Source organism: Spermophilus citellus (genome assembly GCF_964194105.1).
Source record: "Spermophilus citellus genome assembly, chromosome: 11".
NCBI classification, from domain to species: domain Eukaryota; kingdom Metazoa; phylum Chordata; class Mammalia; order Rodentia; family Sciuridae; genus Spermophilus; species Spermophilus citellus.
In genome coordinates this window covers 73,992,623-74,012,809 of record NC_138192.1, presented here as the reverse complement: position 1 = coordinate 74,012,809, position 20,187 = coordinate 73,992,623, and the positions used below count along the sequence as shown (strand labels likewise).

Genomic DNA, 20,187 nt, shown 5'->3' with positions numbered 1-20,187 from the left:
CTATGGGCCATGGTAACAGTGTACTAATGGAGGGTGGAAGGCTTTACTGTTGGCTCCTATCCAGGGATTAGGGGAGATTTCCTAGGAAAATTGGCACTTGAGTTGAGACTTGGAGATTAAGGAGGAATTTTCCAGAGCTCTGAGGGTCATTCTGGGTGATGATGTAACAGTACACCAGGGCTCAATTGAATGACTTATCAGTACGGATTTGGAGAATTATCTGTTGTTCACTGCTGCTGGAGTATTAAGAACAACTAAGTTGGGGAAAAGTAATTCAGCATGAAGCTGGACAGAGAGAGAGGAGCTGGAATATGAAGGAAGGACTTTGTTTACTATCCCAATAAGTTTTGTTGTTGTTATTATTGTTTTGGTACCAGAGATTGAACCCAGGAACACTTAACCACTGAGCCACATTCCCAGCCTATATATATATATATATATATACACACATATATATTCTTTAGAAACAGGGTCTTGCTGAGTTGCTAAGTGCCTCGCTAAATTGCTGAGGCTAGCTTTGAACTTGTGATCCTCCTGCCTCAGCCTTGGACTTCATTCCACAGTGTGTCTCCAAGTGGAATCCACAAGTCCCTATGAAAACTCCACTTCTATTTTAGTAGTCATTATGTTACTACTACTACTGACAATGATAATGGGAGGGAGGAGTTAAAACACACTCCAGATCCTTTGCCATTTAATTCTGGTGCCTGTATTGTTTATTATTAATCTGGCAACAGTTGGAGGTCAGAGGAGGTGCAGTTTGAACAAAGAGATCACACTGGCTAAACACAGCTGGTCACCACATGTGGGCGACAGTAGGTTTGCCAGACTCAGCCCACGGGGTCTTGCTCTGAAAGGTGATCACATGGTCAAAGACAATAGAGATTTACAAACAGTGTCATTTGTCTCATTAATGTCATGTCACTGGCTTTGTAGTTTTTTCATAATATACTTTTTTCCTTTGGGTTTTATAGTTCTGTAGGTATGTGACAAGAAGCGAGCCTATCTGAGAAACACGGAAGATTGGAGTAAACACTGCCATATGTCAGGGTTTTCTTTTTCAGGTGGTTGGACCCATTACTCACTCCTGAAACAGGCCACTGACAAGCGGGAACCACTGAAGGAATCTGAGCAGAGATCAGTGTGAAGCAATCCCAGAGTGAGGAGACCACCTTGGCAGTGACACAGAAGGCTGTCCAAATGCACAGAGGAGATGAAAAAACATCTAGGGATGTGGCTGCCTGCACCCTCGTATTTAGAGAGCCTTTGCTTCCTTCCACAGAGGTGTCCAGGCAAAGGCCTGGGGACTTTAGAATCAAACACTGACCTGATAAGCAGAATACACTGGCATTTCAAGGTGTGTCTTATCTAGCTCAAAGGTTCCCCAAACTTCCACCTGTGTCATTTCCCAGAGAGTTTTGTGATGAGGCCAGAACTGAGATAGGACCAAATCCCATGTTTTAGTGCAGAGAACTAACAAAATGCAGGAGAATTTGCTACGTACTTGGCAACAGAAAACAACCAGGGCCACTACTTAGAGCTCCGTAGACTAGTTGACACTGAAATGAGGCTTGTTGTCAAGCCATGGGTCACTGGGGCTGCTCCCATCCAGGGAAGGTGACCTTTTCTTAGACAAAGATTGGATGGACTTTCCCAGCCATGACCCTGGAGAGGGCTGCATCTCCTGGAGGGGGCACCTTCTTCTAACTGCATGAAGGTCCCTTATGAGCTAGCTGTGACTTAATCTTGCTTCTGAGATCAAGCCTTAAGCATCACTCACCAAAAATAGAACTCTTACCAGAAATACTAGAACTTACTATAACTCTTTATGAAGATACAGGAATTCCTTCTTCCTGAAAATTTTGGAGAACATATGACTCATCCATAAAAACCCACAGTATCCAGGCACTCAACAACATAAAGAACTAGATACACCTTGCTCACCTCAGGGGCCATCCAGAACGGGGTGCCAACTGATGTGTTTCTCCTTAATCGTGTGCTGGTGAGTTGAGCTGAGACACCTAAAAGAAACGGGTATCAGAATTTGGCAGTGAGTAGATGATGATTCCAGATCAGGCATTGACAACTGTTTCTTGAAGGACCAGATAGTAAATATTTTAGGGTCGATGGGCCATCTGACCTCTCTCACTACTATTCAGTTCTGCTGTTAGAAGGCTAAAGAGCCACACAAAACACGTAGCTGGGTGAGTTTGGCTTCACTCCAATAAAATTTTATTTATGGATGCTGAAAATTGAATTTCAGAAGTTTTTATATCTCAATATATTCTTTTGGTTTTTTCCAATTAGTTAAAAATATAAAAAGTCATTCTTAGCTCATGGGCCATACAAAAAAATAGGAGGTAGGTCCTATTTGACCATGAACTATAGTTTGCTAAGCGCTGGGTTAGAGCATTTATCATACTATCATTAGGTAGAATCATCAGACATTTTTCTAATGAATATTCCTACCATATCATTGCAAATTTGGAATCAAAAGAAAAATATCAATATCTAGGATCAACCCAAAATATCTTCCTATTATATTTCCCAGTTCAGGTGATTTCTTTCTTAATAAGGTGCTTCACTTTATGGAAGAAGAAGATTGGCATATATTATCTATAATAGAGCATCAGTGTAGACATAAAAAGATTTCACAGCTTTATCTTGCCTAGAAGCCTGGAAACTTGGCAAGAAAGTTATGTTTTTCAAATGGAAAGAGAAATTGACAGTAACGTTATTATCTGAAGCTCAATGCTGAGGACCTGAATTTTAATATAATTCCAATGTCCTCTAACTCTCTTCTCTACACCATAAGGTAGAAATTAAAGGTACACCGAGTTAGGAGTTGGGAGACCCGTTTTCTATCCCAATTATGCCTTTTACTGAGGTGTGACTGCCTCAGCTTGAGTCTCAGTTGTCTCAACCTTAAACAGGATAATGACAACAAACAGATACACCTGACGTAGAATGTTCTTCTTAAGACCAAATAAGAGGACCGTTGTGCAGTGTGTTCACAATGGTCAGGTATTATCTTATATCAGCAGACGTCTAACACAGCCCTAAACAGAACGACAAGGGGTTCCACTGACAGAACTGTGGACTGTATTCATTAGTGAAGGATACAGCCCTGAGGGGGAGGCCTAGATTTTCCAAGGACCCGTGGGTGTTTGTTTTTATAGCTGCTTGCTATATCCAAAAGATGGGGTCTTGCTTTATTGCCCAGGTTGGTCTTGGAAATCCTGGGCTCACCTTTTCCTCTGGCCTCAACCTCTAAGAAGCTGGGCCTCCAGGCATGCACCAGTGCTTCCAGCAAGAAGGCTCTTTAAACTCTATTTGTGACAGATAATTTCCCACTTTACTAAGACTGCCACAACAATTTTGGTAGTAACCACTATGGCTTTCTGGTTTCAATTTCTAGAAATTTGTTTTGCCACAATTGAACATTAACATCCTTCTACTGGAGAAACTGAGAAGAGTTACCCTTGGGCAAATAGCAAAGTTCTGTGAGTGGATAAATCAGTATTCATCCTTAACTGCCTCCTTGCAAGCTACTTCCCTCCCAATATATGCACTGCCCTCTGGACCACGTGGAAAATATATCTCTGCTACACACACAGCACAATGTTGAAGCTCGATTCCTCCTATTCAGAGAGGAGCATAAGAACAAAGTATTGCCCTGCTATTTTTCTTTGCTTATTTGTTTGTAAACAGATGAATACACCTGGAAGAACTTCATTTGCTTTTAAGTAATTTCTTCTGAAAAGCAAATGATTCACTGACATATTTTTATGCCAAATTCTTTCTTACCAATAAAATGATGAATACTCAAAATTGTTAGTCTTGTTTTTATTATGATGATATTGATAACATTTGAAATGTTATCTAAATGTTTTTTCATCATTTGTAGCAATGACCCTAAGGAACTAACTAGTATTGAACTCATTTATAAGAATAAACCAGCCCATAAACCTAAAATGGAAAACCAAATGGTTTGTTGGTTTGCCAATATCAACATCTGAATGTTGTGAAAAGATATTTCAGTTCTCTGGCCTCAGGTGACATTGTCTGCATTTCCTCCCATCCTTCCATTTCCCCTTAATGTTTTCAGTTCTACCATCCTTATGTGTCGCAGCAATAATCACAATTTAAAGAGATGTTAGCTCTGAGGCCCAAAGGACTATCCTACCTTCTGCTCACAGGGAATAAGTATGCCTAAGGCTAGTGAAAGTCCTTTGAAAAACCAAACTGCTTTCTCTTTTCATATGCAAAAGAAGAGATGACAAAAAATGCAAATTATAAACAATTGCCCTGAGATGTGAAATTCTTAGCAGAAAACCAAAAACTATCCCAGCAAGTTCTTTTTATTTATTTTTTTTTAATTTATTTTTTCTTTTTGTTGGTCGTTCAAAACATTACATAGTTCTTAATATATCATATTTCACAGTTTGATTCAAGTGGGTTATGAACTCCCATTTTTACCCCGTATACAGATTTTGCAACACTTTTATTTTCTATCTTTAATAAAATTGCTACTAAAGCTGAAAATCGATTAACAAACAGCATCTCCTAGGGTGATCCATCTGGTAAGCCCCCCACTCCCCAGCCTGCGTTTGACTGGAGAAGTCCTTCAGCCTGTGGTGTAGCAGAGAGGCGTCAGTCTTCTGAGATTGCAGTAAATTGTCCCCTTTGGCTAAACTGCACACATCAAGAAAACAAATGACACACAGTCATTACCAAAGTCAACGAGCTTGACTCCTCCTTCTGCCGTCAGAAGAATGTTGTTCCCCTTCACATCCCGGTGGATGATCTGGTTGTTGTGCAAATGCTGAAGGCCCTGCAAGGCCACCAGGAGAGAGGAAGGGGAGATTTACACGCTTATTTTAAAGCAATTACCCCACTATTACAAAGTCTAATCAAAGTCCACTTTTGACTCCACTTTCTTTTTGTCAATATCCCTTGCATATTAAATGGCACTTTCCCTGTCATTAAGATACAATGAGGCCCCCCATGATGGACCACTTGTCCCATCAGCTGCCATCCCCAGCTCAAAGTACATTCTTACCAAGAGAGCCCCGTACAAGATGTAGGAGATCATGGCTTCATCCAGTCGCTGGCCACACCTGAGAAGGCCTTTGACCAGCTCAGTGACAGAGCCCCCGTTACACAGCTGTGATGAGAGGTGCCAGGCAGAAAGGAGGAGTAGAAAAAAAGAAAGAAAGAAATGTCAATTAGGAAGGAATCCCACTGGTTACTCACTCAACATAGTAAAATTGCTGATCACAAACTCCATCCTGGAGTAATTAGACTTCAAATTTTCAATAGCCAGTCAAATCTAGCTCTGTGTGCACTTGTGTTCTTTATTCAAGGTAAGGATTTATGAGCCAAAGTGTTCACCCAAAAAAGCTGACTTTTTAATTGTCAAGTAAAATATGAAAGCACAAATTATTATTTAGAATTTTTGCGGGCAAAGCTTATTAAGAAATCATGGTGGCTTACTGGATATTTTTCATCTGATATGCCTATTATTCTTTTTTCTTTTTTTGTTCAAATGTGCATTTTGAGGATAAGGAAGGACTGGAAGAGGCAAGATGGATGCCCTTGATAACCAACAGGAAATAAATTTCAGTGATTTTCAGTGATGCACTGCAGACATCAGAAGCCTGATCAGTAGCTCTTTCTAGATGTGCCAATCAATGTGTGTCAGGTTTATGGGGGCAGAGTTATGTCATAGGTGCACTTGGCCTTCTCGTATTCAACTTTAGCTTTTCAGCAACTTTAAGCATCTCTCTGTCCCTATAATTTAAAACACTATAAGATTTTACTTTGTGACTTTTTTTTGTATCAGTGAAGTATGAGTACAGAAAGCAGGTATATTGTACTTTCTCAGCAATTTAAGAGTTTTTCAAGGATAATTTTTGCTAACCCCAGAAGTCAATGTGCAGGTTTGGGTTTGGCACAAGCCATCATAAATTGCTCATAAGTGACATATCGTGACTACAAATCTAATATAGAATTAGGGAATCTTTAAAACAAACATAAAATTATCATCTCTTGGGAATTATTTAGGAGGGATCCTAAAAGCAATGAAATGCATTAAAGACTATGATGGTCCAGTTTGGGATTAGAGGAAGTGATCTTAGAATCTACTGTCTAGCAATGTCAGACTAACAGGATGCCTCTAATGTCCCTAATGCTGAGTGCCAGCATCATATCTTTGCTCTAATTGTTCAGAAGTTGAATGTCTCCCAAAAGGCCCATATGTTAAAGGCTTGGTCCCCAGGGTGGTGCTATTGGGAGGTGCTGGGGACCTTTAGGAGGAAAGGCCCTAAGGTCAATGAAGATAAAGACACAGACACACACACACAGCAAAGGGGAGTGTCAATTGTAGATCCTTTCCATTCCTTTTTCTCATTTGCTACCTTAACCATGACTTGGGTGTGTGCTCTGTCACCTGATCCTCACATTGCTAACCTGCATCCCCACTAGAAACCTACAGGCATGGACGGGAACATCTAAAACTGTGAGCCCAAATAATCCTTTTTTCTTTATAAGTTAGTTATCTCAAGTATTTTATTTTAATGGCAAAAAAAAAAAAAAAAAAAAACAGTGTAACGCCATCTTCTGAGGAACTCTGTATTCTTTCAATTCTAGCTGCCTTCCATGACTCTGAAAGGACAAATAACATTCAATGTGCACCTCTTTGTTCCCAGTAGTCTGTGACTGGCCAGTTTATAAGCTATTACTCAATCACAAATACAGCACAACACCTAGCCTCAAAGGGTTCGACACCTAGAAATGGACACATGAGAAACTGGGTATGGGCTGAGGAAGGACAGGTGTGCCTAGGAGCATGTTGGCACCAAAGAGGGAAGACTGAACTCTGATAAGGGGTGACCACAAGGGGTTTGGCCTGAGAAATTCTTCTGAAGGCCATAACATTTGTAAGTCTGAAGGACAAATGAATTTGGAGCAGAAAGGTAAGAAAGAGAAGAGTACCCTAGGAAAAGAAGTCTGGGAACATCCCGAACAAATAAAGGAAACAGGAAAGTGGTGGTGGTGGGGGGGGGGGGTGTGCGTGCGTGTGCATGCATGTGCTCATGAATTCTAAACACTGCTATTCTTGGGACAAAGGGTGCAAGGTTCCTGGGTTAGGGAGATAGGGAAAGAAGGTGGGGGACAGGAATGAATGACAGAAATGCCCTTCTAAGGACTATGGGCTTTATTATTCTAGATCTATTTTTAATAGCATGACATATCATTAGATAAGGAAAGTAAGCTTTTAGGTAGAGGGTCTTAATGTTCAGATTTGTATTCTAGAAAGACGACTCAGGCAGTAGATTAGAGCATGGATGGAAGAAGAAAGACCTGGGTATCTATCAGGAGATGCTGAAGCCATTGAGGGAGGAAGGGTCAAAAAGTCAAGTCAGGAGGATGACAAGGACAGGGCAGGTTTGGGAGGCTCTTATGAGATGGAATGAACAGAAATTTCTGATCCACTGGATGTGGAAGGTGAAGAAGAGACAAGAGTCTGCAGATGCTGGGAGACTGAGAGAAATCTCAACACCCTTTCCTCCTCCAGAGCAAAGGAGTAACAGGAATGCAAGACAGGATGGTGCCCTTGTCAGGGCACTCCCCAGCCTGACTCCCATCTCGGGGAGGCATACACTTCCTTGAATTACAAATGCACTACTGAAATTTTACCAAGGGAAAATTTAAATTCAATGCTAGGTAAAGACCCAAGCTAAATACAGGCCTATAATCTTCCCTTGTTCCTCCTTTCTCCTTCCCTACCCTACGTGTGGCTGAATTTGCCACTTAGGGCCTTTTGAGCCATATTTTAGATGGGTAGCCAATTTACAAACTTTCCTCAGAGCCTTAGAACCCATGAAGGGATTAAGAGCAGTTATTTGTCAGCAGGATCAAAACTCAGCTGTGGATTTCAAAACAACAAAGGGATCTTACTCAGGCAGCACCTTTTGTTCACCAAATGTCAGAATTTAAGAGCTATCTGACTTCCCAGAATCCTCAGAAACGTATAATTAAACTGCTCAGGGCACCTTTAAAGGAAGTTGACAAGCCCACCAGCAAGGTTTTTAAAGTGCAGCCTGCCGGTTATAGAAAAAACATTTAGGTCAATTGGATATTAAAAAAAAAAAAATGAATGCAGGTATGCAGGTACATACTCATCATTATCTATCCAGAGTAGGTGTTCAGTGAAATGGACATGACAAGAATTATATTTAAATGCATCAAATTAAAAAAAATCCCCTTAGAGTTGGAAGAAGGCAACCAAGCCTCCTGCCCCTGCCCAGAGGGTTGGCACATAAGCCCTTCATTCCCACCCACTTTGCCAGCCATCAGATTCAAGTACAGAGGTGTGTCTCCATCCCTGCGGTTCCTCCCTACGCCCTCAGCATTCAGAAATGTGGCAGCTGGATGCATTTAGAATTTAATGAGCATTTTACTCCAAACCAAGAAAAATAGAAAAATCATTTACATTCCACATCTATTTTCCAAAACACGTTGAATATTGATTCAATCACAGTATGTGCATTTGTTAGGACAGTCATAATTTCAAGCAATAAAATATTCCTTGCTCAATAAGCCATCAACTCTCTTTTACATCACTAAAGAATGGCCCGTGCACACAATCTCCAGACTTGTGTCCCAGCCCAGGCTCCAACTGTCAAGCAGCTTCTGTACCTACCCATTTGATGTGACTCAGTCAGATGGCAGAAAAAAAAAAAAAGAATTTCTTTTCAGTGCTATTTTGTTCACTAGGCTGTCAAGATCAAGGTCTTTCAGGACTATTAGGTTCTACAGAGAACATAAAGCAAACATCAGAGTCAAAACTACCCTAGAAGATGACTCAGGAAGTGTCATCTCAGTCCAGAGCAGCACATTCACTGTGAGGGAATAGATCATGAGTACCAGGTAGTCACTGGCTTGCAAGCAGACAAATGAAAACCATGTCACTTGACACCCTAGAATTGCATCAGAGTTGCATCAGAGGGAGATGCTCATACCACAAGAGGTAGCTTAGCACTGAAGCTCCCACCTCCCATCTCAGAATCCGTAGGCACACGTAGGGTACAGTCATGGGTGAGCAGGATCACTGCCACACCTCAGCTTCTTAGCCATCTTTTATGAGCACATAGAGAAAATGCATGCAGGATGCTACTCTGTCGCATTTCTTCCATTCAAGTGTTCTGTCCATCATCTTGACTCCCCATCTCCAGTGACTCTCATTCCAGATTTGCCAGAAGCTACTGTCTAAGTCGGGGTTCAATACTTTAGTGCTTCCTGTCTCTGGCCCATCAGAACCTACCAGTCCTGTTCCCCCCATTCGAATCCTGCTAAAACCCTGATTTGTTAACCTTCTGGACTTTCCAGGTCACTGTATCAGTGGGTGACAATGGTTTGATTTCTAACACTTCCGATGACGTTCTGGCCTAGACTGGACTTTCTAGGGCCGTATGTAAAAGCAAACAATGAACAGACACACACCCCAGCTTTGACTCTACATACCTAGATACTGAAGTTTATACTTAGATTTCAGGAGAGGGGGTCAGATTTTTATGAACTAATTTTTTTAACCTGGCTTAAAAACAAAGTTTTTCTTTTCTTTCTTTCCAGCCTTATTTACAGCACTCTCAACCTTTTAAGTTGAACATTTGATTCATGCTAAAATGAATAGCTTCTACCTGTCAAGCATTACTCTAAAAGGAGAAAGAGAAAATATAGTTCATGTGTTTGCACATATTAGATATTCTTTCTGAGTATCGTGTTTTGCTCAAAGGTTTAATTCCTTATTACATTTTATTAAGGTGAGAGACAATAGGACTTACAGACATTTAAGAATTTAATATTCACTTAACATAAAACACTCGCAAATTTTCCACAACATTATGTATGTTTTCTCTCCATACCTTTCTAATATATGGTGTCTATCATGAAAGGGAGCTTTTGTTTGCTTTCTACTAACAAATTAGGAATGAATTTCGGAAATGACATTTTTATTTGCTTTTGTTTTCAGAGTAGAGGTGATTTAAGGGAGTTATTAATAACATTTGCCTATCCTCTAAAATTGCCGTGTAGAATAGCTTCTCACCTGTCCTTTCACCACATTCAGCAAGGAAAGAGCAAAGGCAACATAAATTTAATCTCAATGCACAGGATGAGGAGAACAATACTGAACAGATGGTGATTTTGTTGTGTGCATTTTCTAAAGCACACCTTAAAAAGCTGCAATGGAGCAACACAGCAAGCAAGGTTGCTCTCTGTGGCCTGTCACTGTCACGCAGCTCTGTGTGTGTGGTCAGGAAATGTCACGATCCCAACTCAAGACCCCAATTCTGTGTTTCCATACCCCCCAACATCACACACAGCACAGGGCATGATGACAGAGCAGGCTGGAGCGTGGTGCTATGGTTCTGAGAAGCCTTCCCCAAAGAACCACATGTTGACAGGTTGGTAACCAGCCCTTGGTGTTATTGGAGCTGGTGGGACCCGTAGGAGCTGGGACCTAGTTGGAGGCATGCCCTCAAAGGGATACTGGGGGCCATGGCCCTTCCTCTTTCTCTTTTTCTTCCCAGCAACCATAGGTGAGCAGCCTCCTCCACCTTGTGCTCCCACCATGAGGTACTGCCTCTTCACAGGCCGAAAAGCAACTGGCCGATCAGCCATAGACTAAAACCTCTATAACTGTGGACCAAATAAACCTATCCTCTTTTAAGCTTCTGTATCTGAGGTCTTTTGTTATAGTAACAAAAAACTGACTGACACAGAGGCTTTCCCTCCAGTTCTGGCATCTAACTGGTTATGTGACTGTAGGCATGTTGCTCTGCTCCCTGGGCCTCTGTCCATGAAGTGAACACCAAAGGACTGAACTGAAGAAAATCTGAGGCTCCTGCCTGTGTTGGAAGTCTAGAAATCTTATGTTTGTATAAGACTCAGAGGTTCTGGGTATACCCAACCATCCAGCAACCTGATTATAGGGCCCATCACGGGACAGAAAAGACTGAAGACATTCAGCATCCCATCTATCAGCTCTGGGATGAGCCAAAACAACTGGCAAAAGTCATAAATGTCAGCATACTGGATTGCTAAGGTATAACGAATTCAGTGTCTCAGGGCAGCCTCATTATCTGCCTGTGGTCACCCTGAAAAAAACAAGAGGAAGCTGGCAGGGGGCCACCGGCACAGGGTACTCTCTCACAGTGCCTTCTCATCTGCCAAGGTCCTTCCTGGCTACCTTGGCCACACCTGAGGTGCTATGACTGCAACATATCAAATCAGGGTGGGCCTGGTGAGAATGAGGTGAGAGGCCTGTCCCATTGTCCTTGTTATTTTAGTCCCATGGAGAATTGGAGTTTGGGGAATTGACCCTTTTGCATCCAGATACACACATTCATTCCTGCCTACAAAGGAGAGAAAATGGAGGGCTCTAGTGGATACAGTGCTGTCCCTTCAAATTCCCTCTTGACAGCAGATGCTGGTAGGAGTATCTCCTGCTCCCTGCTCTCAGCTCCCAGATGCACCCCTCCTAGAAATTCTCCCCAAGTATAGTTAACTGCCTCCCCCAAGTTCATGCTCCCTCCCAGGGGCAGGGTGCAGCCAATGACTGGCCAACACAGAGATAACAGTTCAGGACAACTCTTCAAAGGCCCAGCTCTCCACTTCCTCAGAAGATCTGCTGAGGCCTTAGTTACAACCACATCACAGTTCAATGTCTATCTTGCCACATCTGCTTTCCACGATTTCTTCCAAACCTATCCCTCTTCGAGAATTCTCCAATAAGCCTTCTATATGCAACTCTCAGAGTCAGTTTGCAGGAAATCCAATCTATGATGAGGACTAATGAACGCAGATGAGCCAGTCCAAACATGGTAAGCCAAGAACCTCTTGGGTTTACAAGTTTTAAAAATGAGTTGCAATTAATTGAACAATATTCTAAGAATTGTTTGTAGTCTAGGGAACAAAATAATCTTTTCCAATTGGATTCCTGTATTTGCTCTCTAGGAGATGAAAAGATGATTAAACTTTTGAGGAGAGAAGCAAGAATAAAAATTTTCTCAGTATGCAGCCTACCTGTGAGAACTGGAGAGAATTCCACATCAGGTAAGGTATCTGTGTCACACAGGAGAGACCTGCTCCTCCAACGTGTACTGTAAAACACTACTGAAGTATCTGCTTGCCCCTGGCATTCTGTTTGAATCAATGGTTACCCAACAGGAGCCTCTTACCTCCAGGACCAGCCATAGCTGTCCTCCCACACAGTGATCCGCCTTGTAATACATCCCATAAAACTTTACAACATTGGGGTGATTCGGAAGAAACCGCAGAATGTTGTATTCTGCCTCAATTTCTTCATCCATATCCTAAACAAAGTAAGAAAAACACACACACTGGATAAAGACAAAAGTGCAGAGAAAGGCCCACATATGGCATCATGCTGAATCAATAAAACACGTATACTTTTAATGTCATCATTACCTTATCTTCAAAAAACCTAACAACAGAGATTCAGATCTTGATTTAAATCTTACAGTTATTAATTCATTAATATTTCTTTATGACATTCTCTTTTTCTTAACGATACTATTATAAATATCTTTTTTATTGAAAAACGTCTAAATTTTTAAAGCAGTTAAGCAGAAGTATCTTGAAGGGACCTGACACAGGATAGGTCACACACAAGTTCAATGTGCAAAAAGGCATGGAGCATTCTAAATCCAGTGCTCTGAAATAAGATGTCAACCTAGGATGATCGAATATCACAAGTCCAGGTCACTTTGGGACCTACAGGGAAACTAGGAGTGAAATACATCACTCTTTCCAAGAGAGTAATTTTTGAAGAGCCCAGAGGGCCAAAACCAAACCAATTATCAAATAGAAAGAAACAAAGTCAAGTAAAGTTTTAACTACAAGAAGGGTCCCTTCCTTCAGAAGAGCTGACAAATCATGGCCCATTTTGAGATTTCCTGTCAGCTTTCATGACTATCTCTAAAATCAGTTGAAAGCTCAGTATGCCTGAAACACCAGACTGTGGTTATAGCTTAGTACAACTTACACTGATGGGGTCCAGAATTTTCACTGCAGCCAGGCTCCCATTTCTCTTATTAGTGACCTTGTAGACCTTGCCATATGTGCCTTTACCAATGGTCTCTATAATTTCCCAGGTGTCTGTGGGATCCGGAAGCGATTCAAGACCAAGCATCATGGAGTTGTAATGAAATAATCCATATAGATGTTTCCTGGTGGAGAGAAAGTTTGTTATGTCCGACAATTGATTACAGGATCAGAGCCAGTGGGCTTTGAAAATACTAATATTTGTTTCTTAACCAGTGATTTTTGTTACTTTTTCTTTTCTATTTCCCTTTCCTATTTTAAGTAGACTGAAAGCACAATAGGAAGCAATCTTAAGAATGCTCTGACACACCCTAAAAATACAGCTCTCAAAGTGGAGATGATCTACATGCTATAGAAGAGAGTAAAAGTTCCAACGACGAGGTGCTGATCATGACTGGGCAGTCGTCTAGCTAGGCAGTGAGTGGTGGCTGCTGCCCGGGAAAGTAGGTAAAAATTGCAAGTCTAAAAACCTTTGTCCCGAGGATACAGTAAACTTGACCAGGGTTCCCTGGTGGCCACTGGAAACCAATGCCTAACCTCTGTGTGCAACGTCAAAGAAAATTATTGGATGTACCAGACACATCCACGCATAACACCCATTGCTGGTAGGTTTTTGGGCCTATGAACATGAGCCAATCTCAGATCCCATTCATACAGCAAGAGCCTCATGTATGAATCACAGGGAGGGGTTCACAGGGCATGTCAATTCACTCTACCTTAGTTGACAGTGCCCTGTTTACCAAGGACATAGCTCCGTAGAGTTAAGTACCAACAGCAAGCTCAATAGGCAAAGTCACCCAAGACATAGCCTGTGGAAAAAACCCTTCAAGTTTTCTTGCTCTAAGGCTGGGTGAGGGTCTTAAGTCTGGTCTGCTTTTAGATCCCATGGGCAGGATCCCCAGGCTCCAACAGCAAGAGCCATGGCAACCAACCCCCACTCTTTGGCTTGGTGCCTCCTACTGAGATCCCAGTTTGCATTTCTAATGATTTTCTTTTCTTTTCCTTTTTTGCTTTCAAACTCTTTTTTTAATTTGTTTTTTATTTATACATAAAAGCCGTATGCATTACAATTCTTATTACATATATAGAGCTCAATTTTTCATATCTCTGGTTGTATACATAGTATATTCACACCAATTCATGTCTTCACATATGTACTTTGGATAATAATGATCATCACATTCTACTATCATTAATTACCCCATGCCCCCTCACTTCCCCTCCCACCCCTCTGCCCTATCTAAAGTTTGTCTATTCCTCCCATGCTCCCTCTCCGTATCCCACTATGAATCAGCTTCCTTATATCAAAGAAAACACTCAGCATTTAGTTTTTTGGGATTGGCTGACTTCACTTAGCATTATCTTTTCTAACTCCATCTATTTACCTGCAAATGCCTTGATTTTATTCTCTTTTATTGCTGAGTAATATTCCATTGTGTACATATGCCACATTTTTTTAATCTATTCATCTATAGAAGGGCATTGGTTCCATAGTTTAGCTATTGTGAATTGTGCTGCTATAAACATTGATGTGGCTGCATGACTGCAGTGTGCTGTTTTTAAGTCCTTTGAGTATAGACCGAGGAGAGGGATAGCTGGGTCAAATGGTGGTTCCATTCCCAATTTTCCAAGAAATCTCCATACTGCTTTCCATATTGGCTGCACCAATTTGCAGTCCCACCAGCAATGAAAGAGTGTGCCTTTTTCCCCCACATCCTCGCCAACACTTATTGTTGTTTGTATGGATAATAGCTGCCATTCTGACTGGAGTGAGATGAAATCTTAGAGTGGTTTTGATTTGCATTTTTCTAATTGCTAGTGATGATGAACATTTTTTCATTTGTTTGTTGATTGATTGTACATCATCTTCTGAAGTGTCTCTTCAGGTCCTTGGCCCATTTATTGATTAGGTTATTTGATTTTTTGGTGTTTAGCTTTTTGAGTTCTTTATATAGCCTAGTGATTGGTGCTCTATCTGATGTGTTAGAGGTAAAGATTTGCTCCCAAGATGCAGGCTCTCTATTCATCTCACAGATTGTTTCTTTTGCTGAGAAGAAACTTTTTAGTTTGATTCCATCCCATTTATTGATTCTTGGTTTTAATTCTTGCGCCACAGGAGTCTTATTAAGGAAGTTGGGGCCTAATCCTACATGATGAAGATTAGGGCCTATTTTTTCTCCTATTAGATGCAGAGTCTCTGGTTGTATTCCTAAGTCCTTCATCCATTTTGAGTTCAGTTTTGTGCTTGGTGAAAGATAGGGGCTTAACTTCATTTTGTTGCATATGGATTTCCAATTTTTATTTTCTAGACTGCATTTTCCAGAAACTGAGAACTTCCATCTGGTACCAGAGTTTTTTGTTTGTTTGTTTGTTTTTTCTTTTCCCCACCTTGTCTAATGGGGGATTTTCAAAAATAATAAAAAAACATTTTTTAAAAAGGCACACTAGGGCTGGGGTTGTGGCTCAGAGGTAGAGCAATCACTTAGCTTGTGCAAGGCCCTGGATTCGATTCTCAGCACCACATAAAAAAACAAATAAATAAAATAAAGGTATTGTGTCCATCTACAACCAACTTTAAAAAATAAAAATAAAAATTAGGGGGGAAAAAAGGGCACACTCCTTTCCAAGGTGCCCACAAGCAATACTGCAAGGGCCCAGACTAAGCCTCCCTGGGCTGAGGCACTGACCCTGAAAGGTCCACTGTTCAAACAAGCCTTTCATGTGCTGGTTTTAAGACTCTCGGAAACTGCAACCTCTCCTCTCTTCCAGTGCTTCACAAAATCAATCTTTTTCACCAGATGTTCACAATTTTTGCAATATCTGTCCGTCATCTGTGCTTGTAGTTACTAAACACTTTTAAATTACTTGCTTTTTCCCTTGAATGTCTCTAAAGGCACTTTATAGCATTACTCTAAACGTAAAATGAATATCATGTGCCACATATCCAAGTTAAATGCAAAAAGATGATTCCAATAAAAACAATAGATGTTTAAGTGTAGCCAAATGCCACTGCCCCTGGGCTTCTGCTGAAGGCTGATCATTAAAAAGGGAGATCATTGAAGGATGGAGAGAAATTAAAGGTTGGCACAAACTTCCCTTGATGTCATCAGAAAAGCTGAAGGAGAATTCATTAGCAAGGAAATAACTCTGTTATTATGTGATTCAATGTTTTTTACTAAAAGATCTTCATACCCCTGATACCTGAAAACATTGCTGTAGGGTGGGTTTCTACAAAAGGAACAAGTGAGGGTGGCCTGGCAGGCTGGGGAGGGTGCCCAGATAAGATCCCAACAGCAGAGATGTCATTCCTTGCACTAACTAGAAGTCTCTGTTCCTCATAAGCACAGACACCTGTGTCTGGGCTCAGTACTAGGACACAGGAATGCTCAAGCCCAACAGCTGGCACAATCCTGACCCTGACCAGCTGTGAGACATGAACTAGTGACTCATCTTTGCACCTCAGCTTCTTCACCTGCCTCATGGGGCAGTGGCCATTGTGGTGTGTGAGGCTAACTACCTCACAGAGCTGCTGTTCCAGTTAGGAGATGAGAACAGAAGGCAGTGAGCATGTGGAAGGCTGAGTAAGAGTCCACTGTCACCACAATGGCAGAGTACCATGGTCTGCCTCAGAACCTGCAAGTCGGTTTTATTTCATTTTCAACCACAAACTAAATGAGAACAAAATAAATTTTTGCTCCCATCCGTTATTAGTTTTCAGACAAATGACTGGAATTTGGTGTGTGCAAATGACCTTGAATTAGAATGTGGCAACAAGAGAGAAGCACTAGGGCCATCAACACAGGTGATTTTCTAATGATTTTTGGCTACAAAACACTTGTGTGAAATTCGTCTCACTTATGATGCTGATGCAGAGGCGGAGAGAAGGGGCACAGCTCTGACTGAGGTGAGCTGGAGAACCAAGTGCCTACCCTGTGCCCTTCATGGGAATTGACAGGGTGACCAACTGTCCTGAGGGACTGGGGCTGCCTCTATTTTTCTTTTTCTTTTTTTTTTTTTAATTATTATTATTATTTTTTTTAGTTGTTGATTGACCTTTATTTATTTACTTATATGTGGTGCTGAGAATCGAACCCAGTGCTAGGCAAGCACTCTACCAACTGAGCCACAACCCCAGCCCTGCCTCTGCTTTTAGTATGTAAAGTCCCACAACCTGGGAAATCTCTCAAAACAGAGCAACCAGTACAATTTGTTACCCCAGCCCCTAGAGTCTTCTGAGAGCATTCACCTCCTGAGAGAATTAATAGAAAACCATTGATTAAGGCCCTCATCATCTCACCCACCTGATGGCTGAACTGTACCCCTCCCAATTAATGAGTCCTAACCCCTAGTGCCTCCGAATGTGACTGTATTTGGAGATAGAAACTTTAAAGGGGAACAATAGGACTGTTGGCTCATATGAAGAGATTGGGGATCAGACAAGTAGAGAGGGAAGACACAGGGAGAAGACACACTTCTACACGCCAAGGAGAGAGGCCTACAAGGAAATGAACTCTGCTGACACCTTGATCTTGGACTTGTAGCCTCCAGAACCATGACACTTGGTTAAATGATTCTGTTTTTTAAGCCAAGTACCAGCCTCTGGTACTTGGTTTTGGCAGCCCTAGCAAACCAATGTTCCCCTATTTTACAAATGAAGAAATTGAAGCTCATTTGTTGATATGCCCTGTTCAGAGGCAGCTCAGGAATGGGATTCCAGGCTTCCCTAGGTCCAATCCTCTGACCTTTGTTCCACAGAATAGAAGGGACTCAGCTGGTTAACAATGGTCATTCTTTCTGTCCCACTGTGCCAAATATTGAAAAATTCTGTGAGGGAAATACTCCAATCACCTTGGACTCTAAGTGCCTCACCGTCCTAATGAGCAGCAAATTCTGCTCCCTGAAAATAAGCACAACTCACCCAGAAGGATTCATTTACAGTGAACGCCAGTGCTAGGGAAGCAGAAAGCAGAGGACTTGAGTTCCATTCCCTGTCCAGCATTCACAGACAGGGCTAAATGAAGGTGCAACAGTACAGGTGCACTCTGACAGCAGTACCTGTCTTCTCTTTTTAAAATCAATACCTGACTCTATAAACTCTCAAGCTACTGATTAAACAGCCCAAACAGCAGCAGTTCATACACCCCTGTAAGGTACTGATCCCCTGGTCCAGGAGTAGCTGGAGCAGCCCTTTTGATAGCTCAAAAGCCACTCCTGGTCAGAATGTTAACCTTGAGGGTAGACTGCACTTTGCCTACATCTGTGTTTGGGGCATGGCAGAGTTAGGGCCAAAAGTGCTGTCTAGCCTCGAGGGTAACATGGAAGTAGCCAGGTTTGACCAAAGGAAGGGTAGTAAGAAGGATGCCCCTGGGACTTCAGGCCTCTGCAGAACCCTGAGAGGCAGGGTCCCACACCAGTCCTAGAAATAGGGGTTGCATGCATTTATTTGGACATGATATGGAAGAGTGACCTTGGGAGGCTAGTAACTCAAGTTGTACAAGTCACATTCATTGACAGACAAATAAAGAACTTAGGTCTATCTAGGAAAAGTAGATGATGGTATTTGTCCACGTAGGGGTTTGGGGAGACAGCCTGCAAACCAATCAGAAGCCTAATTGGCCTGGATGTGTCTCTGTGTGCAGCTGCTCCCAAGTGAAAACTTGATGAACATGTCTAGCTTTTGCATGTAGTAGGATGATGTAAATCCACACCACAAATGGTTTTTACCAAAGTCATTACTCAGAAATATTCTATTGTTCCCCACATTTCTGTAGCATCCACATCCTTGAACTATCAGGAGCAGCCAAGGTATCAGCAAGGCAAAAAGACCTCACCTAAGAAAGCTATTCCTGTTCAGTAAATAAGGATAAAATAGATATTAATGCATGATATTTTTTTAATCTTTTCCCACACATCATTATCAACCAAATACCTAGGAAATAGCCAAACTTCTCACTACCTAAGCCATTGTGTAAATAGATAGACAGCTGTTTACTTAGTAAAAGACTACTAACAGAGTTCCTTGGAAATTAAGAACAATTGTCTTTTTCTTATCTTTTTTTTTTCTTTTTAGAAAGCAAACTTAAAAGGCAGAGATTATATCTTTTTAAGATATTTGAGAAAGTAGACTCAATAATATTCTTCCCATTGAAAAGACTACAAGCATTAAACACCTCTATTTGTAACTCTCAGCAAGGAGGTCAGTCTTGGGCCACCAAGACCTAGCTCACAAGAGACCGTTGACTTGCCCACATGTGAAAAATACACTGGAGAAAATATCCCAGTCCCATGGAGACTAAGTGACCTCTCAGACCACCCCCCCAAAAAAAACCCAGAAAATTCTGTTCCACTGAAACAAACAGAACCCACCTGGAGGGATTCATTTACAGTGGGTGTCAATGATGGGACTGGGAGAGGGCTGTAAACTAACAGCACAGCTACTGCTTTATCTTATCAAGATTGAATGTTTAAAGACTTCCTGGGAGTTTGGGTTTCAATTATCAGCCGGGGACATACCTTTAAAAAACAAACATGAAAAAAATATATTCTATGGTTAGCTTTTGACAAACATTATGCCATAGAAATTTCCATTTCCTAAACTTTGAGCATTGCAAAAAGAAAGTTAAAGCATTATGCTATGGGATGGAAGAACACCCACTACCTAAGAAACCGTGTTACCAGAACAAGTAAACCTGAATCTGACAAAGCTTCAAAGCTTCAGATGACCAATTTACAGAAATAACAGAAGACAGGGAGCATGTTAAATAACTCCACAGAAGCACGATAAGCTGGTTCCAGATTGTGAAAAACTTTCCAAGACAACCCAATTTCTTCAATGAATGAAGGAAACCCCATTTCTTCAACGAATGAGTTGCAAATAAAAATAAATATATTGAAAATTAATTCTAGGATTAAAGAAGTTTAAAATACATTTCAAATGGGAAATAAAGTGTGGGTTCATACAAAAAGCTAAAAAAAAACTGTAATGTTTATGAGGTCCATAGAACTCTGACCAGCTAATTGACAATGTTGGGGAGCAGTGTTAATTATATTCTAGTT

The 20,187-nt window shown here is 41.3% G+C and overlaps 1 protein-coding gene across 1 annotated transcript in view; it reads right to left on the bottom strand.

The window, feature by feature from the left end:
- Positions 1 to 20,187, bottom strand: part of MYO3B (myosin IIIB) — a gene marked incomplete at its 5' end in the record, with an annotated part of 464,298 nt that overhangs the window by 393,326 nt on the left and 50,785 nt on the right. The window contains 5 exons of the mRNA XM_081260604.1: positions 1,945 to 2,021; positions 4,735 to 4,834; positions 5,063 to 5,167; positions 12,246 to 12,380; positions 13,073 to 13,256. Coding sequence (XP_081116730.1) covers positions 1,945 to 2,021; positions 4,735 to 4,834; positions 5,063 to 5,167; positions 12,246 to 12,380; positions 13,073 to 13,256 — 601 coding nt within the window. The remainder of the gene's footprint in view (positions 1 to 1,944; positions 2,022 to 4,734; positions 4,835 to 5,062; positions 5,168 to 12,245; positions 12,381 to 13,072; positions 13,257 to 20,187) is intronic.